The 25,503-nt window shown below is 64.7% G+C and overlaps 11 protein-coding genes across 11 annotated transcripts in view; 6 read left to right on the top strand and 5 right to left on the bottom strand.

The window, feature by feature from the left end:
• The window catches only part of AMSG_11828 (uncharacterized protein), a 3,016-nt gene extending 308 nt beyond the window's left edge, over positions 1 to 2,708 (top strand). The window contains exon 2 of the mRNA XM_013903209.1: positions 97 to 2,708. Within this exon, the coding sequence (XP_013758663.1) occupies positions 97 to 1,269 (1,173 nt within the window). The 3' untranslated portion in view covers positions 1,270 to 2,708. The remainder of the gene's footprint in view (positions 1 to 96) is intronic.
• Positions 2,709 to 2,779: 71 nt separating this feature from the next.
• Positions 2,780 to 5,550, bottom strand: AMSG_04826 (leucine-rich repeat containing protein). Its single transcript, XM_013903042.1, has one exon. The coding sequence runs from the start codon at positions 5,533 to 5,535 to the stop codon at positions 2,869 to 2,871; it is 2,667 nt and encodes an 888-aa protein (XP_013758496.1). The 5' UTR covers positions 5,536 to 5,550; the 3' UTR covers positions 2,780 to 2,868.
• A 759-nt stretch (positions 5,551 to 6,309) lies between these two features.
• Positions 6,310 to 11,640, top strand: AMSG_04825 (uncharacterized protein; the record flags this gene model as incomplete). Its single annotated transcript, XM_013903041.1, has 2 exons — positions 6,310 to 6,337; positions 6,377 to 11,640. 2 exons carry the CDS (start codon positions 6,310 to 6,312, stop codon positions 11,638 to 11,640), a joined length of 5,292 nt encoding a protein of 1,763 aa, XP_013758495.1.
• A 20-nt stretch (positions 11,641 to 11,660) lies between these two features.
• On the top strand, positions 11,661 to 11,900 carry AMSG_04824 (uncharacterized protein; the record flags this gene model as incomplete). Its single annotated transcript, XM_013903040.1, has 1 exon — positions 11,661 to 11,900. One exon carries the CDS (start codon positions 11,661 to 11,663, stop codon positions 11,898 to 11,900), a length of 240 nt encoding a protein of 79 aa, XP_013758494.1.
• A 1,075-nt stretch (positions 11,901 to 12,975) lies between these two features.
• Positions 12,976 to 14,379, top strand: AMSG_11827 (uncharacterized protein; the record flags this gene model as incomplete). Its single annotated transcript, XM_013903208.1, has 1 exon — positions 12,976 to 14,379. One exon carries the CDS (start codon positions 12,976 to 12,978, stop codon positions 14,377 to 14,379), a length of 1,404 nt encoding a protein of 467 aa, XP_013758662.1.
• A 1,056-nt stretch (positions 14,380 to 15,435) lies between these two features.
• Positions 15,436 to 16,131, top strand: AMSG_11826 (uncharacterized protein; the record flags this gene model as incomplete). Its single annotated transcript, XM_013903207.1, has 1 exon — positions 15,436 to 16,131. The coding sequence occupies one exon, from the start codon at positions 15,436 to 15,438 to the stop codon at positions 16,129 to 16,131; it is 696 nt and encodes a 231-aa protein (XP_013758661.1).
• A 15-nt stretch (positions 16,132 to 16,146) lies between these two features.
• AMSG_04822 (threonine synthase) lies at positions 16,147 to 18,635 on the bottom strand (the record flags this gene model as incomplete). The annotated part of the gene is made up of 2 exons (XM_013903039.1): positions 16,147 to 16,551; positions 16,653 to 18,635. 2 exons carry the CDS (start codon positions 18,633 to 18,635, stop codon positions 16,147 to 16,149), a joined length of 2,388 nt encoding a protein of 795 aa, XP_013758493.1.
• Positions 18,636 to 18,708: 73 nt separating this feature from the next.
• Positions 18,709 to 19,383, bottom strand: AMSG_04821 (uncharacterized protein). The gene has a single exon (XM_013903038.1). It carries the CDS (start codon positions 19,331 to 19,333, stop codon positions 18,785 to 18,787), a length of 549 nt encoding a protein of 182 aa, XP_013758492.1. The 5' UTR covers positions 19,334 to 19,383; the 3' UTR covers positions 18,709 to 18,784.
• Positions 19,384 to 19,754: 371 nt separating this feature from the next.
• Positions 19,755 to 22,427, top strand: AMSG_04820 (uncharacterized protein). The gene is made up of 2 exons (XM_013903037.1): positions 19,755 to 19,974; positions 20,336 to 22,427. Exons 1-2 carry the CDS (start codon positions 19,775 to 19,777, stop codon positions 22,359 to 22,361), a joined length of 2,226 nt encoding a protein of 741 aa, XP_013758491.1. The 5' UTR covers positions 19,755 to 19,774; the 3' UTR covers positions 22,362 to 22,427.
• AMSG_04819 (uncharacterized protein) lies at positions 22,381 to 23,618 on the bottom strand (the record flags this gene model as incomplete). The annotated part of the gene is made up of 2 exons (XM_013903036.1): positions 22,381 to 22,743; positions 22,770 to 23,618. The coding sequence occupies 2 exons, from the start codon at positions 23,616 to 23,618 to the stop codon at positions 22,381 to 22,383; spliced, it is 1,212 nt and encodes a 403-aa protein (XP_013758490.1).
• An 88-nt stretch (positions 23,619 to 23,706) lies between these two features.
• Positions 23,707 to 24,992, bottom strand: AMSG_04818 (uncharacterized protein). Its single transcript, XM_013903035.1, has 2 exons — positions 24,904 to 24,992; positions 23,707 to 24,707 (listed from the first exon to the last, which is right to left on the bottom strand). The coding sequence occupies exons 1-2, from the start codon at positions 24,982 to 24,984 to the stop codon at positions 23,715 to 23,717; spliced, it is 1,074 nt and encodes a 357-aa protein (XP_013758489.1). The 5' UTR covers positions 24,985 to 24,992; the 3' UTR covers positions 23,707 to 23,714.
• Positions 24,993 to 25,503: the final 511 nt, after the last annotated feature.

Below are 25,503 nucleotides of genomic sequence, written 5' to 3'. Positions count from 1 at the left end.
CTATTAGCCCCCCCCCCCCTCCCTCCCTCCCACTTTCCTTTCTATGGCTACCCCCCCCTCCCCCTCTTCCCTCCCACTCACCCTTGTCACCCACAGCTTCGGATGTCGATGCGGGAGTTTCGCAAGGTGCAGATGGAGCCATCGCATGCAGAGGCGACATGGGAGCTGCTGAAGAACGCCATCCGGCAGATTCACTCGCAGAATGCATCGGGCCTGTCGTTCGAGGAGCTGTATCGGAACGCGTACAACCTTGTCTTGCACAAGTACGGGAGCATGTTGTACAACGGGCTCCGTGACGTCGTTGGCGCCCATCTCCGCAAGGTGGCCGAGGAGGTGGCCAGTCTCACCGATGGCTCAGACTTTGTGCTTGGCGTAGACAAGGCGTGGGCCGACCACTCGCTCTCCATGATCATGATCCGCGACATCCTGCTGTACATGGACAGGGCGTACGTGGAGAACAAGGGCATCAAACCGGTGTACCAGCTCGGGCTCCAGCTCTTTTGCACCACCGTCATCCAGCACCCGCGGGTGGAAGCGCGGCTCTCTGCAGCGCTCCTCGACATCATCACCGCCGAGCGCGAAGGCCAGATTGTTGACCGCGAGCTGGTCAAGCGCATGACCGAGATGTACGTGGCGCTCGGCGAGGACTCGCTGAGCGTGTACAAACAGTACTTTGAGACGCCGTTCCTCCTCCAGTCGCGCGAGTACTACCAGAACGAGGCGCTGGCGTACATTGCTGACAACTCTGCGGCAGCTCACCTGCGACGGGCGGCGGCGCGGCTGGACGAGGAGCGCTCACGGGTGGCGCACTGCCTCGACGCCTCGACCGAGGCTGCTATCCTCGCTGTGGTTGACACCGAGTTTATCGCCAACCACATGAAGACCATCGTCAACATGGACCGGTTCGGGCTCTCGGCCATGCTCGACGGCCAGCGCGTTGACGAGCTCGAGCTGACGTACACGCTACTGGAGCGGGTCGCTGGCGGGCGCGAGCTTCTGCTGGATGCACTCACCGAGTACATTGTGAGCAAGGGAAAGCTCCTTGTCGCCGACAAGATGATGGAGGCCAAGAACGGGCCAAGAAGCGCGATCCCAAGGCGTGGGTTGCCGGCCTCCTCGAGTCCAAGGAAAAGTACGACGTCATTCTCCGCGACGCCTTTCATGCCAACCGCAAGTACAAGACCGCCATCTACAAGGCCTTTGAGACGTTTATCAACCTCAACCCGCGCTCGCCCGAGTACCTCTCGCTCTTTATTGACGGTCAACTGAAGAAGGGCCTCAAGGGTGTGACCGAAGACGAGGTCGATGCTGTCCTCGACCGCGCCATGACCCTCTTCCGTTTCCTCGAGGACAAGGACGTGTTCGAGTCGTACTACAAGCAGCACCTTGCCCGTCGCCTCATCTTTGGTCGCTCCGTCTCCAACGACTTTGAGCAGAACATGATCTCAAAGCTCAAGGCCGAGTGCGGCTTCCAGTTCACCTCCAAGCTCGAAGGCATGTTCACCGACATGTCTGTTTCGAAGGAAACTATGGAAAAGTTCAAGCTCTTCCTCGACTCGCGGCCCAAGAAGCGCGAGGCCATGGGCGGCATTGAGCTCTCGGTCCACGTCCTCACCAAGACCTTTTGGCCCGCCCGCGACGAGCTCACCCTCGTCCTCCCACCGCTCATCACGTCGGCCACCGCTGTCTTTGACGACTTTTACCTCTCCAAGCACTCGTCGCGCGTCCTCACCTGGCAAGCCGCCATGGGCACCGCCACCGTCAAGGGCACCTTTGCCAACTCCTCGCACGAGCTCGTCGTCTCCACCATCCAGATGTGCATCCTTGAGCTGTTCAACTCGGCTGACGCCTACTCGTACGCAGAGCTCCGGAACCTCATCCAACCCTCCCACGACGACTACCTCATGAAGGGCCTGCTCTCGCTCTCGACCGGCAAGCAACGCGTCCTCATCAAGAGCCCAAAGTCCAAGACCTTCCACGACGACGACGTCTTCACTTTTAACGCAGACTTTACCTCCAAGCTCTTCCGCATCAAGGTCCTTCAGGTCGCTCCCAAGCGCGACACCGCTCCCCAGGTCGCCGCCACGCAGCGCTCCGTCAACGAGGGCCGCAAGCACGCCACCGAGGCCGCCATCGTCCGCGTCATGAAGGCCCGCAACACCATGGAGCACAACGCCCTCATCGCCGAAGTCATCAAGCGCCTCGCGAAGCGCTTCAAGGCCGAGCCGCAGCAGGTCAAGAAGCGCATCGAGTCGCTCATCGAGCGCGACTACCTTGCCCGCTCCCGCTCCAACCGCCGGACCTACGAGTATCTCGCGTAAAGTAACTCTTTGACCCTTTACGGTACGGAATGGACAAAGCTGTCCATCGCGCAAGCCGCGCTCGCGATGCTCCACAGACGTCGCAACGTCTATGAAATGATGTAAAAGAGTATCCAGTACAAGAATGGCGTGCCACAATTGCGCGGCCACACCGACCGGCAAGCTCGTCCGTCGCAAGAAGATCCACAACGTCTTCGCGCTCTCCCGTCCGGCTGCAGTATTCAACTATGCCATGATCTCCTTCGCGGTCGTCGGGGTCGTCAACGACAAGCTCCGCACCGTCCGCGCCCGCCGCTCCCCCGGATCGGCGCCGTCCGGCACCTCGCGCACCTCGCGCGCCTCACGCATGCTCCCAGGCGTCCGTCACCGCCATCACGTGCGGGCGCGCCTCCCATCTCCAGCCGCAGGCCAAGCGAGCGTCGCGTAGCGCCGGCCGGTGACCTGGAAGTCAAGCATTATCGAGTTGTTCACTTTAAGACGGGCGACAACGCGTCCGAACGACCGTACCGTTAAGGTTTAACGGCACCAGCCAACCAACTTTGCCGCGCTATTCACCCCACCGCTCGCCGGCAGCTGCTTCCAGCGAGTGCATCGTGTTGACGAGCGACGCACGGATCGACGCGTACAGCGCCCGCTCTTCCGCAACCACTACAGAAACATCGGCTGGCACCGCCCGCGGCACCGCATCTGCCAGCCCGTACTCGACTCGGCTTCTCATCGCGCCGACGTCGTCGTCCGAGTACGACGAGTACAACAGATCTGCCGTCTCCACTGACGAGTCGGCGTCGGCGTGCGCCACGCCCGAGAGCGCCAGCGACGACGGCCACGCATCTGGTGCCGATGGTGACCGCTGCCCTGTCCTGTGCCTCGCGCCTGGATGCGGCGAAAACGTCACCGTCTTCGACATCGACCGTCCTCTCTCGGGCAAGCGCGTGCTTCCGTCTCTCTGCGGCGGCATGTTCTCTGCTCCGCGTGGAATCTGGAGCGTCGGTGGCGGCGGCTGCGCCGCCTGCACTATCGGCACCGGCGATGCAGCCCGACTGCTCCTCCTCCCCATCCTCACTCGCTTGTCAGCTGTCATCGGCGGCGCCGCATCGGCCTTGGCCTTATGTACAGGTTCTGGCTCGAGCTCTGGCTCCAGAACCTCCTCCACAACTGTGGGCTCGCGTGAGACAACCCGAATGACCCGATCAAACTTGGACGAGCTCGGCGGCGACAGTGAGGTCATTTCCACGCCGTCTCGATCGGCCTCGTTTGTCACTCCGAGCTCGTCAAGGTCCGGAAGCATGGCTAGCCGCGATTGGAGCAGCGAGAGCTCGGTCGCGACTTCGGCCACTGCTCGCGATGGCGATGTGGCGCAAAGTGCCGCCGGCGAACCCGGAACCGCGATTGGCGAGCGCGCCGTCGGCGTCCGACCTTGTTCGGTCGCAAGCCATGCCATTGGGTCGCGGACGTACGAGACGACCGCGGCCCACGGGCCGTCGCGGAGTCGCTCCGGTAGCCGCGACAGCGGATTGCCCTCCAGCAAGACTTCGGCCGCTGAGAGCTTGACCACCGTGTCGGGCAAGTCCTCCAAGCCGTTGAAGGAGAGGTCGACGCCGGTGAGGCTGCGACACGCAGTGAGGACCGGCGGGAACGTCGTCAAGTTGTTGTGCGCAAGCCCAACAGTGTCGAGCGAGCCCAGCCGCATGAGCACGCCGGGCAGGGTCTGCAAGTGGTTCGACTCGAGGTTGAGCGAGCGGAGGAGCGGAAAGAGCGCAATCCACTCGGGTGCCCGGAACAAATCCATCGAGCTCAAGTCGAGCTCCTCCAGCCGTGAAAGAAACTGCAGCTCGGGCGGAAACATCCGGATGGCGTTGCCTGCCAGCGAGAGCCGCTTGAGCGCCCGCACGCCACCGATGCCGTTGGTGAGTGAGAGTAGCTTGTTGTGCTGCGCTTGAAGAACCGTAAGCGAAGTCAGCGACGAAATGGAGGACGGAAGCGCCGTCAGCGCGTTGTAGCCGACGTCGAGGACTCGCAGCGAAGTGAGCCGCCCGATCGCCGACGGAAGCACCGTCAGGCAGTTGTTTGAAATGTCGAGGACCAGTAGGTTCGTCTTCCACGACGAGTGCCGCAGTGACCACGAGGTGATGGCCTCAGGCCACGCCGTCAGCCCAAAGCCTGCCAGCGAGAGCTGCAGTGCTCCCGTCTTCTTGGCATCCTTGATCACCTTGTCCTTGAGCTTGGCAATGAGCTCGGCGTTGGACTTGCGGTACTTTTTGGCAAGCTCACGCTTGAGCTGCTGCACGTCCGCCCGCACTTGCTCCTTGTACTGTGCCAGCGCCTGATCAACCACGGCCGCCATGTGCGGGCCCGGAAGCGTAGTGAGCAGTGTCTCGTCGACCGCGTCGGGTTCGACCACAAGTGCCTCGCGCCGCGTACCCAGGTCAAACGGATCCACCTCGCGGTCGCCCTCATCGACGGCCAGGACCCGGCCTGATGAGCCTGGTGAGCCGGGCGCGTCCTGCGACCAGATGATCGACCGCGACGCCGCCGCGCGCGCTGCCGCCGCCGCTGCCGCCTCCTGCTCTGCGATCTCGTATGGGTCATCGAGAAACCGCGACTCGGCGGCAAGCTCGTTGGCGTGTGCCGCCAGGACCTGCACCTGAAACGAGTCAATCGCTGTGCAGAGGGTTGTCCGCGTCGCGGCGTCGAGCGTATACAGCGAAAATGATGTCGGCGGACCAGTCCCGCGCGCAGGCGGCACGCGCATTACAACTGCCGTCTCCGACTCGGCCATCGGAGTCACACGGACCACCCGCGGGCCGTCAATCGGCCCGGTCAGCGGAAATCGCGCCTTGAGCAGCACGTCGCCCGCGGCAGGGCCCGCTCCACTCCGCGTCAGAACCAGCCCTGACGCTGTCACCCGAAGCCGCGCCTCAATCGGCCCAGCCCCAGACGAGACCGTCACCTCGGCCTCAAACACTCCGTCGGTCAGTGCCGTGATCTGCGCATCGACATCATCCCACGCCACTTGACCCAGTATCTCGTCCTCGCCGGCTCCGGCCACACTCGCCAACTCGCGGTCGTTGAGCGCATCAACCGCAGCATAGTCGCCGGCCGGCGCTGGCGTGGGTGACGGTGACGGCGGCGGCGAGTGCGAGACAGCAAAAGGATCGGTGCCCCCACCAGGCGCCGCGAGCAGGCCGTCATCATCCGACGAAGTGAGCACCATGTCCAAGCCAGCCGCTACTCCAGCCGCTGCCCCAGTACCGTATCCGCCAGCCGTTGTATGGCCGCGTCCTGAACCCCGTGCCGAGCCCCGTCCTCGGCCCACCACCTCTGACGACGACCGTGGCGGAGGTGGCGAGGCGTAGGGAAGGCCCATGGCTGACGCCGACGATGACGACAGCTCAAACCCGTCCATATCCACCAACCCAGCAAATGCTCTTTCCGCGCCAGGTGTTGACCACCATCTGCCTGCGAGGTGCCCAGCACTACCTACGCCTTGGCCCGTGTCGGTTGGGTTCGACACCAACTTGGCGCCGAACGGGCAGAAGAAGGTCAGCGACCCGGTAGACCGAGCCATCTTCCGCCAGTACAAAATTTTATCTCCCCCCCCCCCCCCCCCCCCCACCCGGGCATGCGCAGTCGTTGCCAATGCACGCGTGTAGTCATTCCCAGCTCGTCCTCCTTCTCACCAGCCACTCCCCCTCCCCCTCCCCCTCCCCCTCTTCCCCTCCCCTCCCCTCCCGTCGCCCTCTTCTCCTCTCTCTCCACAGCCATTACTTGTCCCCCCTCTCCCCCTCTGTTCATGGTCCCTATGCGCCCTGTGGGAGAGACCCTGGCGGTGGTTGTGGTCGTCCTCGTTGCTACCTTGTCGTCGGTCTTGCTCTCCGTGTCCGGGCAAAAGTGCAAGCTCTCCTTCGAGCCACTTACCGCAACGACTGTGGTCTCTGGTTACGGGAATGGGTATGCTTCTATTCCGGCCGTTGTTAGAGTGGGAAGCATGGCGTGTGTGGCAGTGGTTGGCACCGGTACGAGTCCTGCTGGGCTCAGACTTTATTGTCCGCCAGTGACGCCAGGTGACTTTACCGGCGCTCCAGAGCTCGTACTCGTGAGTAAGACTGCTGGCAAGCATCGATCACCGGTGGTGGCTGACTTTGATGGAGAGGGCTTGGCCAACGATCTTGCTATCTTTCACATTACGGAGGCCACCGCAGTGTTCAACAACGGCTCGGGATTGTTTGCCCCCGGCGTGGAAATCTCTACCGCGTTGGTTATGGAGGACCTCGGCGCGGGCAAGATCAACGCCGATGCGTACGACGACATTGTTGTCGTTTTCAGCAGTGGAGAAGTCCGCATCTACACCAACACCGGCAGTGGTGGCTTTTCTCTCGGCTTGAGCCTGGCCTGCAGTGGCAAGTTTGTGGCCGTGGCCGACGTGGACGGGAGCGGTCTCGACGACCTGGTGTTGACTGGGTTGGGCCTGGACACGCTGCTGTGGCGCAACGACGGGACAGGAGGCTTTCCTGCCAACTTGAAGTCTGTTGTGGCACCGCCAGCCGATGTCGAAGGCCTGGTTGTGGCAGACCTCACCAATGACGGTGTCGTAGACATTATCACGACGCGTCTGTCCGGTGGAGCGTGGCTCATTGAGGGTCTTGGCGGCGGCGCCATGTCGACGGTCAACCGGAAAGTGCTTGACATCAGCATCGACACGGCGTCTCTCGTGGTCGGCGATGCCAACGGCGACGGCGCTCTGGACCTGGTCACATCGCGCGCGGATACTGCTACTGTTTCTCTCAATTCGGGCGCCACTACTTTTGGCGCTCAGCTGGAGATTCCCGTCACCAGCGCCACCATTCCGGGCGTCGTGCTGGGTGAGATCAACGGCGATGGCCTCGTCGATGTTGTCATCGGCTACGGCGACGGCGTGATTTGGTACTCCAACAATGTGACGGAGGCCGACGACATGCAGTTTGCAGCCAGTCCGACCATTTACGACAACCTTAAGACCTACATCGTCCTTGCTGCCGACCTCAACGGCGACGCCGCGCCTGACATTATTTTTGCCGACAATGACGAGGCCGAGGTTGTGTGGATTGCCAACGACGGGTCGGGCACATTTTCCTCGGTGCCGCAGGTTGTGGCGTCGGGTGCCTCGGCAACGACCATCTACAGCATTGCGCCTGGCGACATCGACAACAACGGCGACGTTGACCTGGTATGGACCGGCGCAACCTCTGGCCTGTACTGGGCCCGTAACCTCGGCCGCGGCCAGTTTGACGAACCGGTGGCCATTGCCAGCAACGTCTTTGGCCCGATCGTAGTGGCCGACATCAACCATGATGGTCTTGTCGACATTGTTCACGGCCGTCTGATCAACAACTCGCCGAGCTTTTACCTCAACCTGGGCGGAACGTTTGCTCCACCGGTCGATCTTGGCCTCTCGTCTGCCTTTACGCGCCATGCGCGAATGGGTGACGTGACTGGCGACGGGCTGGACGATCTTGTCGTCGCCGGCAACAGCCCGCTTTTTGTTGCCATTGTGCCCGGAGCTCCCGGCGGGCTCACCACATCCGGCGCAGTCTCGGTGACGGCTACGGCACCGACCGGCCTCGCGCTCGCCGACTTTAACTTGGACGGCCGGCTGGACATTGCGGTTGGTAGCAGCGGGCCAAACGTAGTGACCGCGCTGTTTGCACAGGGTGGAACGACGTTTTCTCCGGCCCCTTCGGCTCCTGTGGCCTTTGCACCGTTTGCGCTGGCCGCCGGCCGGATCGACGACGACCTCGCGCCTGATTTGGTTCTTGCCGGCGGCACGAGCGTCGCTATCGTGTTCAACGACGGCACTGGCGGCTTCTTGGCCAACGCGCTCACGGTGGCGTCGCTGCCGTCGGCTGGCTTTTACTCGGTGGCACTTGCCGACCTCAACGGCGATTTGTTCATGGATGTCATGTTCAGCTCGTTTGCAAACGCACCGTTCAGGGTTTGGACCCGCAATGCGATGCTCTCGGATGTGGGCCAGCGAGTGACCCAAGTCTCGGGCAACTTTTCCACCCATGAGCTCTCGAGCGCCATGTTTTCGCTCTGCTTCTCGCGCCGAGTTGAGTTTGCACCGGGAGCGCAACTTCGGTCGTGCTCCAAGCGATTTGGCATCAGCCTGCCTGCGTCGTCGGTGGTGATGCTTGCCGGCGACGCAGGTCAGCCTGCGCAGTTTGACTGTGGCCCCACAGGCGGCTCGTTGCTCTCGACCCAGGGTGTGCTCGCTGCGAATAACGTAGTCTTCTCGCGTGGTACCTTTGGCGCCGGAGTGACCGACGGCTCGTTTCTGCAGGTGAGCGGGAGCTCGGGCGTGTTGCGGCTGACCAATGTGACGGTGCAAGGTGCGTCGAATGCCAACTCGGGCCCTTCACAGGCATTCAGCGGCATCGGCGCTGGCGTGATTGTGGCCGAGGGCGCGTACCTCCTCGCGCGCAGCTGCGTCTTTGCCGACAACACGGCGCGGCTAGCCGGGGGCGCAGTCGGCCTCGTTGGCCTCGGTCCACGGTTTGAGGCACGCGATACTGTGTTTCTGCGCAACACAGCACACGGGCTCGGCGCGGTCGGCGGTGGTGGCGGCGCGGTGGCTGTCATGGGGCCCAACAGTCAGCTTGCGGTGACCGGGAGCTCGCGGCTGGAGCAAAACGTGGCACCGAGCGGTGTCGGCGGTGCACTTCTTGTGACGTCGGCAGCCGAGAGCGCCGACATCTCGCTTGTCGACGCGACGATTGTCGGCAACTCGGCCGGCGTGGCCGGCGGTGGGCTGGCGGTGCGTGGGGCCGAGGGCAGCACATCGATTGTGCTCTCTGGGAGCACAGCGATCACGAGTTGCACTGCTGGGTTTGGCGGCGGACTGGCAAGCGTGGCCAAGGGCTACAGCTGGCCATCTACGGTCGAGTCGACAGCTGTGATCCGCGGACAGAGCGTACCGCTGGTACCGAGCGCGGGCGCGTTTGTGCTCAATGATTCGGCTTCAGTGACCGATTGTGTTGCTCCGTTTGGCAGTCTTGGCTTTGTGTGCGACGCTGTGGTATCCGCGGCAGACACGAGCGGGCTTGTGACCGGCAGCGTCATGCACTGCGTGCCTTCGGGCGCAAGCGACGCGCCACCTGCCGCGTGGTTTGTGGACCGCACGGGTGCGAGCGGAGGTGAGGTTGTGCTTCGCACACCGCCTGTGACACTGGCGCCCGTGGACGGAACGTTGCCAGCAGCGGTCGTGTCTGGTGAAGCGCTCGGAAGCGGGCTGCTCGAAGTGCGCGATGCGTACGGGGCGGTGGCGACCGAGGCTGGGATGGTGGCGCTGGTGACGACGACCGAGCCCGAGAGCGTGCTGGAGAACCTCCAGACCGGAGCGGCGTTTGATGCTGCGACCGGGCAGGCATCGCTTAGCCCGCTGGTGATTGCGGTGAGCGTGCCGAGCGTGCCGAGCGTGACCGGGCGGTTGTTCCGACTGGACGTCAGCGTCCGCGGGGTGAGCGGGGCCGAGCTCCCCGAAACAAGCGTGTATGTCAATGTCACGCTCTGCCCGCCGGGCAAGGGTCGGGTCTCGCCGTTTGGCGATGAGCTCCGGTGTGCGTTCTGCTCGGCAGGCTCGTTCTCAGACGATACGTCGGGCGGCACGTGCGAGGCGATTCCGCTTTGCCCAGCGAACACGATTCGGCTGGCTAGGACGAACACGACGACTGGGGTTGATGGGGCGGTTGTGATTGTCTCGACCACGCCGTGTGTTTGCAAGGAGAACTTCTACACGCTGACGGGGCGGACGGACGTGGCCTGCGTGGCGTGCCCCGAGGGCGGGCGATGCCCGGGAGGAGTGGCGCTGCCGGAGGCGGCCAAGGGCTTCTATCCCTCCAAGACCAACCCGATCACCGAGTTTGTGCGGTGTCGGCGGTCGGGTGGATGCGCGGGCGCAGGAGTGTGCAACGTCGGGTACGAGGACTACATGTGCAACGAGTGCTCTTCGGGCTACTACACCGACCCGACGGACAACTGCGCCAAGTGCCCGCTGGTAGCGTCTGTTGGCGTCATCGGGGTGTTTGTGGCGATCATGGTGATTGCCATCGGAGCAGCGTTGACGATTGCGTATCGGACGGCGCAGACAACCACGATTTCCGGGACGGGTACCATGGCAGCGATTCGGCGGATCAACGTGCCGGCGACGGTGTCGATGGCGGTGGTGGCGTTCCAGGTCGTGGGCATTGTGTCGGACTCTGACTTTGGGTGGGACTCGCGGGCCAAGTCTGCGCTCTCGCTGTTCAACGCGGCCAACGTGGATCTCTCACTGACGGCGTCCGAGTGTTCTGTCGGATTCTACGGGCTTTACGTGCTCTCGGTCACGATCCCGTTCCTCCTTCTTGTTCTCATTGTGGCCGGAGTCATCATGCTCAAGTACTTTGGCGGGCGCTGGACGGTCTTTGCGCCGCTCGAGTTTGTGCCTCTGGCCACCATCATGGACTCTGTCATCTTCTCGGTAGCGCCTGTAACGTACATTCCGATGGCGCGGGCTGTGGTGGCGCTGTTTGACTGCACGAGGCTACCAGGCTCGGTCGACTTTGTGCTTGACGCCGACCCGGGCGTGGCGTGCTTTGACTCGCGGTGGTGGACAGCGTTCCCGCTGGGTCTGGCGGCGCTCATCTCATTTGTCGTCGGCGTGCCAGTGTACTCGATTGCGTGCGTGATCGGGCGGCGGCATGAGCTCTTCACACCGCTGACGTACGCACGGTACGGTGCGCTCTACCGGCTCTTCCGCATCCCGTACTACTGGGTCGGCGTGGCGGATCTTGGCAAGCGACTGGCACTGGTCGTTGCTGCGGTCTTTTTCTCGGGTCGACAGCTCGTCCAGTCGGGCCTGATGGTGGTGGTCCTTCTCTCGTATGCGTTCTTTGTTCTCCGGTACAAGCCTTACTTTTACCCGCTTTACAACGAGGTCGACTTTCAGCTCACACTCATGCTTGTCGTTTTTCTTCTTCTCGGCGTCGGCTCGTACGCCGAGCGCGAGGCACAGAGCGGTACCGGGGATCTGTTCTTTGTCGGCGTCATGCTCGCGCTCGCCGCTCTCTTTGGCATTGTGGTCTACTCGATCTACCGTGACGTGGTTCACATCCGGCAGTCGCGAAGCCTCAAGTACTCGTCGACGTCAGACCGTGCAGCGCGTCTCGCGGCGCATCTCGCCAAGGAGGTACCGGACATTGATCCCGAAGCTGCCGTGGCGCTGGAGGCGGCGCTGGAGGTGCTGTACATGACACAGGCGCGGCACCGGCCGCCAGCTGCTGAAAACGCGACGACATTCCGATGAACGACTCGCTCGGCGACACGATGGAGACCGGTGGCGAGATCGACATGCCCTCCAACGAGGACGTGGTCGCTGACAACCCAGCGTTTGCAAACACAGGCGCGTTTGACGACTTTCTCATGGCGTCCGACATGAACTCGTCGGCCGGCATCTTTGACCGCCCGTATACTCCGCGCAAGACCACGCTCGACGAGAGCTCAACCACTGCCGGCGGAGGCGAGGGCGGCGTCGGCAGCGGTTCGTCCGACGGGTCGTCGACGTAGTGCGGCGTGGCGAAAGGTAAATGCGGCACCATGGCTCGGCAGGTGTGGTGTGCTGCACTCGACTCTTTGGCCGAGCGGGCGGCGAGGTGCGGAGGCAGGCAGGCAGGAGCAAGCGGTAGGCAGGAGCACGACAAGTGGCGAGGAGGTAGCAAGGCACCAAAGGGCACGAGTGAGGGAGCATGGAGTGGGAGCCGCGTGTGGGCGAGCGGGTCGAGGGCTTTATAGACTTTGGTTGGTACCCTGGGGAGGTGACCGCCACCGACGATGAGTCGGGCGGATTCATGGTCGCCTTTGACGGCTACGATGATGAGGAGATGTTGTTCCTCGACGAGCTCCGCCCGGTGGCTGCAGGCACTCTGGAGAGCAACTCTGCTCTTGAGCCTCTCGCTACGGACGCAGCAGCACGTGCGGGCGTGAGCTCGGGCGCGGACAGTGGCGCCGGCGGTGGCGAGCGCGACGACGAACCGTGCTCGCCAACAGAGGCCCCCAAAGCGCTGGTCGGGTCGGTGTCGGCAGCAGGGCCGAGCAAGCGAGGAGCAAGATCGGCGTCTTCGACGTCTTTGGTGTCGTTGGCATCATCAGGGACGTTGGCTGAGACCGATTCGACGGCGGCGCAGAGCGAGGGCAGTCGGGCCGGGCTCGATGCTGGCCTGGATGCAGAGGCGGTGGCATCAGTGGCGGTGGCGGGCTCCAGCGGCGCGGCGCAGTGGAACGAGCTGCTCAACACCAAGGTCGATGCGCGGGTCGGTAAGGACGAGTGGGTGGCCGGGCGCATTGTTCGGGTCTCACCGGCCACCCACTCGGTGGTGGTGGCGGTCGACAAGAGCGACACCGAGGTGGTCCTTCCTCGGTGGCATGTCCGTGGGCGGATTGGTGCCGATGCTGAGAGCCTCGAAGAGTGGCTGCCGATTGAGGGAGACTTACTCGATGTGACGGACCCAAGACCGGCGAGTGGTATCTTGGGACGCTGGTAGCCATCGACGACGAGACCGAGGATTGCCGGGTGGCGCTGGTGGGAAAGTCACGGACGGTGGCCGCGAGCCTTACCGAGCTGCGCCCGGCGCAGTACCTACCGATGGCGCCGTGGCTTCCGCGGGAGGGCGAGTCTGTGGAGAGTTTTCTTGTCGCCACCGCGCGATGGTATCCCGGAACCGTGGTGACAGTTCTTGAGCGTGACGGCGACGAACCCGGACTGGTGGTGGCTATCGAGTCCGTGCCCAACTTTAACGATGGCAAGCCTTTTGAGATCGAGTGTGAGCTCATCGATGTCCGCCCGCTCTCCGACGCGCTGGCCAAGGCCTGGCCCAAGCTCCACTCGTCGGTCGAGGCGTACATGGACGATGCATGGTGGCCAGCACGGGTCTTTGGCTTTGTCGACGCCCGCCGCGTTGCAGTCATTTTCGACGGCTATCCAGACGAGGACCACGTGTACTCGGTTGAGGAGTTACGGAGGCCGGAGCCAAGTGCCAAGGGCAAGGGTAAGGGCAAGGGCAAGGACAGGAAGGAGCCAGGATCGATGTCGTCGATTGCAGAAGATGATGTTGCTGACGTGATTGGTGTCGGTCAGGCCGAGGACGATTGTGAGGTTGGGACCAGGACCGAGGCAATGATCGATGCCCAAGTCGATGCCGACGTTGACGTCGACGTTGATGGCGAGGACAAGGATGGCGGCATGGCCGAGGCCGAGATTGAGACAGGCGAGGTTGAGAGCGCAGAGGCACTGGTTGCGGCTCTTGGTCTGGCACTGGACGACAAGCTCGCAGAGAGGAGCTCAGACGAGGCCAGCAATGAGCACACTGAAGACGTGTTCAGCCGCATGGCGTCGCCACGGAGCGAAGCTGGATCCGCTGATTGTCCAACTGGAGAGGGAGCAGATGGCTGGCAGAAGGCCGAGGCCGGGGGTCTTATTGGGTTCGAGGCCGAGGTTGAAGCCGAGGGAGAGGGCAAGGGCGAGGACGAGGACGAGGACGAGACCGAGAGCGGATTCGACGCCACTATTGATGCCGAGGTCGAGTGGCCAGCTGTTGCCGATGCCGTAGACGTCCAGATTGATGGCAAGTGGGTGGGCGGAGTGGTGGTCGAGTCGGACCGCGATGATGGGCGAGTGCTTGTTTCGGTCGGCGATGGCGAGGGCGAGGACGAGGACAGGGCGGTCAAGGTCGAGCGAGACGCTTTGCGGCGGCCGCGCAAGAGCCGCCTGGCTTGGCCGCAGCCGGGCGACGTGGCCGAGGTGCAGACCGAGCCAGGACAGTGGGTGTCTGCGGCCGTGGAGCAACGGAAAGACGCTGAGGGCGGGGCACGGGTGTGGGTGAAGTTCGAGGATGGGAGCGGCGAGGGCGTGTTTGGCATGGACGACGTGCGCGTGCCGATGAACGTATGGCCGGCGCCTGGCGGACGGGTTGAGTGCTACTTTAACGGCGACTGGTACCCGCGACGGTGCAGCAGGTCAAGATGGCAGCGAGCGGGAACCGTGTGGTAGTGGTCATCTTTGACGGGTATGCTGACGACGAAACGATGGGTCTCGACGAGATTCGGAGGATGAACCGGGCCGATGACGCGGTGGCGGCGGCTGAGGCGGCACAGGCCGAGCTCCGGGCCAAGCTTGGCTTGCCTGGCGTTGGTGACCATGTCATAGTCTTTACAGATGGCTCGTGGACCGGGGCTGAGGTGCTCGCGGTGCCGCGGTCGGCGCAGGCGGCACTTGCAGGCGCGGCTCGGGACGAGGTGACGGCAGTGAGCAAGACCATCCAGGTCAAGATCAAGCTCGATGTTGACGGCGAGGAGCTGGAGCTGCCGCTGACAGATGTGCGAACGACATGCGAAGCGGATCTGACTAGCTCTATGTCGTCGATGTTTGAGCAGAGTCTCGGTTCTGGAAACTTGGCGGACGACATGAGCGGCGAGGGAGCGGCCGGACCACCGCTGCTGTCGCGGACGGGCTCATCATTTGATCTTGTATCACCAAGTGAGAGCTTGCAAGAACTGGCGAGTCCAAGAGGTGGCGGAGCGTCATCACCGGATCTGGGTGGGCCGCCGACCTCGCGGGCGTTTGCCAACATCACCATTGCGACCGAGGTGTCCACCACGCGCGCAAGCGATCGTCGTCGCTCTCCAAGTCAGGGCCCAAGCTCGACGAGCTAGTCGACGAGCCCAGTGGTAGTACGGCACCAGTAGAGCCAGAAAAACCAGCGCCAGTGGCTCCGCGGCGTTCCACGCGCGGAGCGCCAGTGGCTCCGCGGCGTTCCACGCGCGGACGGACGGTTATCCAACTGGAGGTCGATCCGGAGCCACCCGCGCTGGCTGAGCCCGAGCAAGTCGTGACCGAGTCGCCGAGGACGACCAACGTTCCGATGTCACCGGTTTCGCGGGGGTCGCCTGGCCGGCGATAGCAAACGGGCGCGGAGGTGGGCGCGGACGCGGGCGCGGAGGTGGGCGCGGAGGCGGACGCGGAGGCGGACGCGGGCGCAGGCGTGGCCCGTTGCAAAGTGCCCCTTTCTCGGCGTACATCCGCGAGTCGTTTCCATCGCGGGCACCAATGGACCAGCAGTCTGTGGTCTCGCGGTCGTCACTGTCAAGCGCGTTTGACGTGGGCGATGAGGGCAAGCTGCCGGCGTTTGCCACCGGCGCCGTCCGCGACAACGTGCGAGCGACGGAAGCGGCGCTGACAGAGGTGGAGGCCAAGTGGGGGGCAAGGCTGCGCGAGGCTGCGGCGCGCGGGGGATCGTGGGAGGCACAGGCGCGGCGGCGGGCGCTGGACGACTTTCATCGGATTCGCAAAGAGAAGGCGGCGCTGCTCAAGGCCGAGCGACGGACGGCGCGGCTGCACACGCAACTCCTACAGCAAAAGGCGATGGTAGTGGAGCGGATGACGACAAAGCGGCGCGAGCGGCGTCCGCGCGGCCTGTTGCACGCGGTCAATGTGATCACAACGCCCGAACCGTTCCACTGGGGCCTCTCACGAGCGTTTCCTGTCAAGCCGCTGGCGCCTGTTGTAACGGCGCGGCGGGGCCAGCATCGGCGGACGTCAACAACAAGTTCGACAGGCTCGGCGCGACCAAGCGCGAGTCAGCGGAAGGTCGCACGGCGGCATGTTGATGACGACGAGATCTCGTTGACGCAAGTCTCGGTGTCGGACTCGGACTCGGACTCGGAGGCGGAGGCGGAGCCCAAGGCTGCCGTCCGTCCGCTGCCGCCGGTCAAGCCACCTGCGCGGCGGAGGCGGCGACGGTAGCGTTGGCGATGGCATCTAGAGGCGCGACGGCGAGGCGAGGCGATTGTAGACAATTTCGGCAAGAGCAGCGTCCTGGACACCCATGCCGGTGAGGTCAACGATGGTGAGTGCAGAAGCCGGCGGTGGAAGGGCCGTGCCGCGGACAATGTCGCCGAGGGTAAAGACGCCAGGGTGAGGAAGAACGTGAGCGATAGAGCGGAGCTCACCGAACGCGGCTGTCTGCTCGATCGAGTCGACGATGACGGCGCCACCCGCACTGAGGGCGGCGTGGAGGACCGAGGCGTCAAGTTCTTGCTTGTGCGGCGAGTCTGAGCCGACAGCAACAACAAGCGCGGACGGCGCGAGCCAATCGGGTGAAGCAATTAGCGGGTTCGAGGCCGGCGTGGCAGTGATGACGACGTCTGCGGCAGCGAGCGCGTCCTTGATGGACGGCGCGGCAGAGATTGCAAGGTGCGGATGGTGCGAGGACATGTGATCGACGGCGGCGGCGGCGGCGGCGGGCGACGGGCCCAAAGTGTGACAGAGCGGATTTCGACTGCTGCGGCAAGCGAGGCGAGCTGCTTGCTGGCCTGGATGCCTGCGCCGAGGATGGCGAGCTTGGTGATAGGCCCTGGACGGAGCGTGGTGATGGCGAGTGTGCCCGCTGCGGCGGTGCGCATGTCTGTGAGGCGGGCGTTGTCGAGGAGGACAGCGAGCGGAGCGCCGTTTGTGGCAGAGAAGACGAGGACAAGGCCGGATCCAGACGGCGAGGCCTTGTAGAAGGACGAGGCGACTTTGAGTGCAAAGATGGACGAGCCGCCGATATGGGCACCTTTGACATGGCTCTCACCGCAGGCATCGGCAAAGTCAAAGGCCATGGGCATGGGCCCGACAATGTCGTCCGGCGAGGCGGAGAAGGCGAGGCGGGCAGCGGCGAGGGCGTCGGCCCACGAGACGGCGGCGGCAATGTCATCAGGCGAGGCGATGTGGACGTCGCGGGCAGGTGGAGCGTGTGAGGATGTAAGCTCGAGCATGGCGCGGCGGAGGTAGGCATTGGCAGCGGCGACGGATGGGAGCTGGACGGCGTGGTTGGCAGTGGCGGCAAGAGCGGCGTCCATGGAAGGATGAGCGATGCCGGCAGGCGCGTCGACAAGCGGGAGGGCAGCGTGGACGACGTCGACAAATTTGGCGGGATGGGCAGTGGCGAGACAGATGGTGTGGAGCTGGCCGGCGGACGGCGGTGGGATGGCGACAGAGCCGGCGAGCGCGACCGCCGAGTGCGGGTCGAGGAGATAGCTGTCGGCAGCGTAGGTGGCAGCAATGGTGGCGAGGGTGGTGGCGTCGGAGATCGAGGTGGCACGGAACGGCGCGGGAGTGCCCCATGCGGCGAGCGGAGGAAGGGTGACGGTGGCGCCGCTGCGAAAGGCATCGATCCACGCCGAGAGTGTGGTCGGGCACTCTGCGGCTGCGGTGTGGTAGAGGAAGCGCCAGAGGTTGTAGGGAACGAGGATGTCGATGGCGTTGGAGAGAGTAGGGACGACTGGCGGCGGCGGGACGAGGCGTGCGTGAGTGAGGGTGTCGGCGACAATGGCGTTGGCGTTGGTGGCGATGACAAACTCGGAGACTGGGAGGCCCATGGCGGCGGCGTAGAGGCCGCCGACCATGTCACCACAAGCGCCAGTGGGAACAGCAAACCGGATCGGGTGGGCAAGCATGAGGCTGCAGAGGGCGGAGGACGAGTGCGGTCCGGGCCCAGCGCGGGCGCGGATGTGGGCGAGGAAGGCGTAGATGTAGTGGACAGACTGGAGGAGGACGCGGGCGACGTTGATGGAGTTGAGCGAGCCGAGCGAGACGTCCTTGGCGAGAGCCTTGTCGTTGAAGACATCGTCGAGAATAGTGTCGAGCGAGTCCGAGTCCGAGTTGGCGACTTCGAGAACGGTGACGTTGGGTGGGAGCTCGCACTGCATCTGTGCGGCCTGCTCGCGCGAGACGCGGTTGTGCGGGAAGAGGACCCAGAGGTGGAGGAGAGCAGGATCGATGCCTGCGGCTGCGGCGACAGCAGCCGGCCCGGTATCACCCGAAGTGGCGACAACAATGTTGGTAGGCTTGGGCCCCGGGGCACGAGCGGCAAAGATGGCGAGGAGGCGAGCAAGGACGCCGATGGCCATGTCCTTGAAGGCGAGCGAGGGCCCGTGCCAGAGCTCGAGGATGGAGGTGTCGGGATGCGAAGCAAGTGAGGCCAGCGGAGCCACATCGGACGTATCGAACCGATCAGGTGCAGCAAAGGCAGAACGAAGGACAGCGTCGAGCTCTTCGGTCGTCAGCGAGTCGCCCACAAAGGGCGCCATGACTGCTGCGGCGAGTGCCGCATAGTCGGCATCGATGAGCGATGCCAGGCGCGGGAGCGAGAGGTGCGGAAGGCTCGACGGAACGTAGAGGCCACCGTCGGGCGCTTGACCAGCCAGTACCGCCGTAGCAAAGTCCACAGCCGGGGCCTGACCGCGGGTCGAGACGTAGGTGACCATGGCGAGGGTGGGGGAGGGGTGGGGTGGTATGCGGGGGTGGGCGGGGCGGGGGCGGGGGCGGGGGAGAGTGGCATGTGCATGTGCATGTGTGGGTTTACGGAAGTTGCAGACGGGAGATCGATGTGGTGCAGGATCGATGTGCGTAGAGGCTATGCGCAGGCGAGCGAGTGGGGTAGTGTTGAGGCGATGCCGTGGCCAGGATGGGGCGAGGTAGTGGGATGGGCAAGCCGCTGGGCCTCGGCGACAGCGCAGTAGAAGCCATAGGCATCGCGGGGTGCGACAAGAACGTTGTGGCTGGCGGCGCGGCAGCAGATCTCGATCAAGCGGCGAGAGAACGAGGTGGAGAAACGTGGCCCGGGGAGGAGAAGGGCGTCGAGGACGCCTGCGGGACGGAGGTAGGTGATGCGGGCGATGGAGATGCGGTAGCGGAAGAGCGGGCAGACAATGACCACAGCCTTGTGATCGACGCAGATGCGGGTCGGAGTGGTTGCCAGAGCATACGCAGCACCGGCCATGGCCGCAGCGCAGCAGATCCAACGTGTATGAAAGCCACCGACCGGAACGAATGCCAGCGCAAGCAGCGGGAGCACCACCGGCGCCAGCCACAGCACCGCCGCGTCGACCGTGTACGCCGGCTTGCTCTCGAACGGCAGCCATTCGTCATCCGCCCGCGACTCTGTCGCCCCTACTGGCTCCATGGACACCTTTGCGCCAGCTCGCCGTCGCCAGTCGAGCTCTGCGGCGGCGCGTGAGGTGGTGTGCCGTCTGGTCGCAGGGTGAGCAGCTCTGTTGAGCGCGACGCCATGGCCACGCCGGCGATTGGTCGACCACCACAGTTCGTGTGGTGGAGGATGGATGGGAGCAGGTGTAGCACATACCAGCTAAACACACGAGTATAACCTATGAAGGAGGGAGGGGGGTATATTGGGGATTGCAAGGAAGAGTTGGGGAGCCAGTGTGCACGGTACAGGTATCCATTGCTCGAGCATTGCTCACGGCAATACCAATATTGTCTCTCGGTCCATTTCATTCTATATTTTTTTCCCCCGGTGTCGGCAGCAATCAGTGATAGCGACAAAAAAAAGTGGTGTTCCTTTCGCGGTGATACACTCGTCGCTCTGTCGTCGTCCTTCGACAAAATGTCAAAGACAGCAGCATCGTGCCGTCACCTTGGTTGCGAGGTGAAGCACAGCCGGGGAGGACGACGGGGTGGGCAGTGTACCAGCCACCTCAACGAGCCGTTCAATCCCAAATGCCCTGCCTGTACCGCTGCACTTGCCGCAGGTACTCGTCGACTCGACGACTCTACTGGTCGTCGTCTGCTACGCTCTGTCTCCCAGTACGTCCGGTAGAGCCGAGCGGGGCGGGTGAGGGGGGGCAGGGGAGGGAGGGGGGGGTTGTGGCGGAGGGAAGGGGGGTCTGGTTGGGGGTGTTGGCAGGGGCAGCACCATACCGACTACGGTTATGCCCAGTCCTGCGAGTGGTGTACCCATGCCCGCAGTCTGCAACGCTCGCACTGAGCTGTACCGCTCGCAAGCGGGTGGGTAGCATGCTGGTGTGGCGCGTCCCGGTCGCGCGTGGCGTTACGAGGAGCGGGAATTGCCTCGGCGGAATTGAGAAACTTTTAGGATGTCACGGCAGAGCCCGGCTCACTTCCCTCACTCACATGCGCGGTGCGGCGACTGGCGGTGCGGGTGCAGAAGCGAGTACGCGTGCCAGCAGAGCCGCTGCTCATACACGGCGGCCGATCAGATTGAGGGCACGTACGAGGAGCGGATAGCGGCACTTAGAGCGCACGAGGCGCGCGAGCATGCGAGCGGGAGCGCCGATGCCGATGATGATGAGGCGGCGGCGTCGAGTGGAAAGACTGCCAGGTCGCAGAGCAATGGCACGGGCGCGCCAGCAGGAGACAGCTCGACCGACTCGGCGGGGCGGGCTGGGCTCTGCTCGCACACGGGGTGCGAGTGGCGGTCGACGGCGGCGACGCCGCGGGACCGGCGCAAGTCGGCGCGCAAACACCGACATTGCGTGGCGGTCCATCTCGAGCACATCGACTCGGGCGAGTCGGGCGAGTGCTCGTTCTGCGCCAAGCTGACAGCGTCAGGCGAGTGGGGCGCGTCCGACATTGCGCGGGCGCGTTCGGCACCAAGGCGCGGATCGGCGTCGCGGAGCGCATCACGAAGCGCGTCGCGCGGCAGCGGGCGCGGGCGCAACGGCGCGAGCGCGGCCCGTTCTCGTGTCTCCATTGTTCCGCCACAGGCGATGACCGGCAGCCCCGAGCGTGGATCGAGCGGCGACCTGACCGCGTTTTCGGCGCCGGTCACGCCACCGTCGAGCTCGGGCCCGAACGGCCCGGCGATTCCGACGTCGAACCTGCTCAAGGAGCATCTGCGGCGGATGGGCAACGCGGTGCCGCGGCCGGAGGCTGCCGGGCTTCAGGTCGACAGCACAACCAAGCGGGTGTCAACGACGCGGCGGCTCAACGAGTGCCCACACGAGGGGTGCACCTGGCGGCCACTCATTCTCTCGTCGTCGCCTCTGTATGACGACGCCATGGCGAACCACGCGAGGTCGGCGGCGGCGCACAAGGAGCACGTGCACTCGACTGGGATCGGGTGTGCGGCGTGCCTCTTCCTGCTACAGTCGGGAGTGTGGTCGGCGGACGCGGTGTACGGGCAGGCGTGGGAGGTGGAGCAGGTGACACTCCCGCAGTTCCTCCCGTCGCCGACAGTGATGACGACGCGGTCGTCGAACGACAACACGCCGCCGGTGCTGGCCAAGCCCGCTGCTGGCGTAGGGTTCAGCCAGCCGCACATTGGCGGCCTCCCGCTGCCACAGCACGCGCCGTCGAAGCGGCCACGCGCCGCCGCTGCCGAGCTCAAGCGGCGAGCACTCAAAGACGAGCAAGACTACACCCGCGACGTGCGGCTGATCAAGGCCGGCGACTCGGTGCTCTCGGCCAAGCTGCCGTATGGCGGCGAGACCGAGGCGCTGCTCCAGGTGCTGCGGCCGTCGGAGCGGCCGACTGACACGGTGCCGTACCCTTTCTCGCTGCGGCAAAGGGAGGTGGCGGCCCGCCGCAAGAAACGATCGGCGCCGCCAGCCTTTGAGGCCGTCGCCTACACCCGTAACTTCCTGTCGTCAGAAGAAGTGACGACGCACATGACCAAGTTCTCTACCCAGCTCAAGAACATGCTACGCGACGACCTCGCGTCGCACACCGAGTACTACAAGTCGCTCGGCGGGGCGGTCCTCGATCTGGCACGGCAAGTGTATGCACTCAAGGCCGAGCTGCGGTCGACGTGGAACTCGCGCTACCACCTCGACTATGCCGACGAGCAGGCCGAGCGCTCCCGCCGCAAGCGCGAACGCGAGCGCGAAGACCGCTTGGAGGCCGCGTCGGCGGCAGCATCGAAACGGGCGCGGCTGCTGAACGGGAACGCGGCGCCGGGCGTGGGCGGAACTGCTCCCAGCACGGCAAGCGGGACAGCTGCGACCGCGCCGGCCGCTGCCTCCAATCCCCACCACGCTGTCCACAAGGCCATGGTCTCGTCTGTCCTCACCCGAAAGCGGCGGTCCAAGTTCTGGTCCAAGTTTACAGTCTCTGTCCTCAATGGCATTGTCGGGCAGCTCGAGCACTGCGACGGCGCCGCCGAGGCGTACGCACGGTTCGAAAAGAACGGTGGCTTTGACATTCGCCGCTATGCCAGCGACGACGCGCTCTAGCGAGCGCTCGCGACCGCGTTCACGGGCTCGTGACGCTGGGCTTAAATTGCATCGGACGGCCGTAGATGCGGGTGCCGAGTTGGTCGGCACGCGGCGAACTGGGCGAGCCAGGCGATGTAGCCTCTGCAGCGCGGACGAGCGCGTCGGCGGCGGCGGCGGCGGCGTGGATGCGGGCCAGGATGTTGGCGTGATCGGCGGACGGCTCGAGCGAAGCGTCATCGCCGGGCGGCAGGGTCGACGGGGCACATCTACTACTGCTGCTGTTGCCATGGGCATCGTCCGAGTCTGAGCCGGAGCCCGTGCCGGACGAGGTGCACGAGGTGTCCGAGGCGTCCGAGACGTCCGAGGTGTCCGAGGCGTCCGAGGCGTCCGAGGCGTCGGGCTTGCGGCGCGACCGCGAGGCGGAACCCGCTCCATGCTGCGCAGATCTTCGAGGACCGGATGTGTTGGGCCGAGCAGTTGCTCCATATGCTCCATATACACGAGCTGGCGAAGGATGAGGGCCGAGGCGCGGCCGACCTCGGCGAGGAAGCTGGCCGATGTAGCGAGAGCGGCTAGGACGCCCATAGAGCGAGCCTGGTTGAGACCAGCAATAAGAACATCCATCTGGGCGACCGCTTCGTCTATGAGCCCGGCGGCGGCGTACATGCGCCCAGCGGCGTCAAGGACGTTAAACATGGGCGGCCCGGACGGGACAAGGGCTTTGGCACGGGAGATGTCGGCGAGGCCGGCATCAACATCGCCGAGTTTGCCGTTGACAACGGCGCGGGTGCAGAGGAGCTCCACTAGAGCCTGCGGCGGGGACGAGCCTGCGGCAACGAGCGGCTCGAGCTCTGCCAGAGCGCGGTCGAGCAGGTCGACGGCGTCAGCGTGGCGGCCGATGTTTGCGCGAATGCGAGCGAGCGGAAGGTACGAGGCATGCGGGCACGAGCCGCGGATGTCCTCGACTCGCAGCAGTTGCTCTAGAAGGATGCGGGCCATGTTGGGCTGCTGCAGCTGGCACTTGATCTCGCATGCCTCGCGGAGCAGTTGCTCGTACTCGGCATCGCTCTCCACGCCGTCGGCAAATTCCATGGCCGAGAGCGCCCGACAGAGCCACTTGTCGGCTGCACAGAGGTCCTGAGCCTCACGGTGGGCCTTGTATGCAGCCTTGGCCGTCTCTGCCCGTCGTGAGTGATTGTTGTCCTCTGCTGCATGGTACGCTGCTTCTGCAAGCTCCATCTGCCTGTCGTCGTTGGCCTTGCTTGCCGTCGCCATTGGCGCGAAATTGGCGACAAGTGGTGACCGAGGCGTGATGGGGGGATGGGGAGGGGCATGACTCAGTGAGGGTGGCGGTCAGTGACGGTCACCGTTTTACCCGAGGAGCGCCTTGAAGGTGGCATACAGATCCTCGCTGTCGGGACCAAAGAGGTTCCAGGCAAAGACTAGGGTCTCATTCCGGGTCTTGGTGCGGTTGGTCAGCTCGCGGATGGCCTCGAGGAGCGAGTTGAAGGCTTCGTAGTCGAGGCGGAGCCGGGCCTCGCGGAAAAAGAGCTTGCCGGCGTCCGATGCCATAAAGCCCGGCTTGGGCACGCCGCTGGCCACCTCGGATGCTGCTGACGCCGTGGTGGTGTCGAGCGCCGACCGCGAGAGAGCTGGCGACTGGTTGTGACGGGCAGGGGTCAGCGAGCGCGAGCGCGATCGCGCGCGCTCGACTGCGCGTGCCGCACCGGCAGCCGACGCCGCCGGATCTGGGTCAGCATCGGCCTGCATCCACGATGTGGCCGTCGGGTCACGCGCCTCACGTGAGGCTCGGATCGACCGCCGCAGCTGCGACGACGAGATCTGCGAGTCGGTGATCGACTGCTCGATCTCCGCAATGAGCAAGTGGTGCGCGTCGAGTGCGCCAGTCCGCGGCGCCGGTCGCGTGCTGCTGCCCATGGCCAGTGACGTGTCGAGTGCCTCGGCCTCGGCCGCCAGCCGGTCCATCAGCGGCGAGAGGTCACGCCGGACGTCGTCGTCGGCCTCGATCCCGCGCGCGGGCGAGTCAAGCACCTGCGGCGACGGCGAGCGGCGCGGTGAGCGGTGCGGCGAGCGGTGCGGCGAGCGGTGCGGCGAGCGGCGTGGTGAGCGGTGTGGCGACGACGGCCGGAGGTAGCTGTCGGCCACCGCAATCGACGGCAGTGGCGACGAAAGCTCCGCGGCGTGGCTGACCACCCCTGGATCGGCCCTCTCGTCTTCCTTCAGCGTGCACAGGATCGCTCGCTTGAACATGCGCAGTCGCTGCAGTTCTGCCGACAGCGCCTGGACTTGCTGCGCCAGCGCCGTGTTGTCCGCCACCAGCGCCTCGCGTTCCTTGGCCACACGCTGCCCTCCCCGCCACCCGCGCATCGTCCGCCCGATACCATGTGTTGTCCATTGGCGTGAGTCTGTCACCACCTGCCCGTCGACCGCCGAAGGCGCCTCATACTCACCTCCGCTCCCATCCTCCCATATCCCCCCCCCCCCTCCCCCCCCCCTCCCCCCTCCCATACCCCTACGTCATCCCTCTCGTGCTGCGTACCATGTGCGAGGACTGCAGTGCGGCAAGGTCGGTGCGGGCATGGTCAGCCTCGGACTGGGCAGACTCACAGGCCCGGGCCATGTCGGCAAGTTGGGCCTCAAGACTTGCCACCTGGGTTCGGTGTGCGGCTTGCGCAGCTACCATGGCCGTCTCGAACTCCATAACTAACAGCCAAGCACAAAGCGCGGAAGCTACTGGTCGCCTACACCGGCGTCGAGTGTCTCTCACCCGCCCGCACACCGGCCACCAACCGGCGACCGACCGACCGACCGGCGACCGGCGACCGACCGACCGACCGGCGACCGACCGACCGACCGACCGGCGACCGACCGACAACCGACCGACCGACGACAGGCGACAGGCAACAGGCGAGCCCCCCCCCCCCCCCTCCCCCTCCCCCTCCCCCTAGCCCCAGCCCTAGCCCCAGCCCCAGCACCCACAGCCCGACATGCACAGCCACTCCAACCATCCCCACCATCCCCACCATCCCCCAGCAATAACCAATCCCCACACCCTATGGTGAAGCCTGTCGACGAGTCGGCCGAGTCGGTCCATGGCCCGGCGGTCGTCGGTCTGCTAAAGAACACTGAACGTCGGCAC

Source organism: Thecamonas trahens (genome assembly GCF_000142905.1).
Source record: "Thecamonas trahens ATCC 50062 unplaced genomic scaffold supercont1.19, whole genome shotgun sequence".
Lineage (NCBI taxonomy): Eukaryota > Apusomonadida > Apusomonadidae > Thecamonas > Thecamonas trahens.
This window is presented reverse-complemented; position numbering and strand designations above follow the sequence as displayed.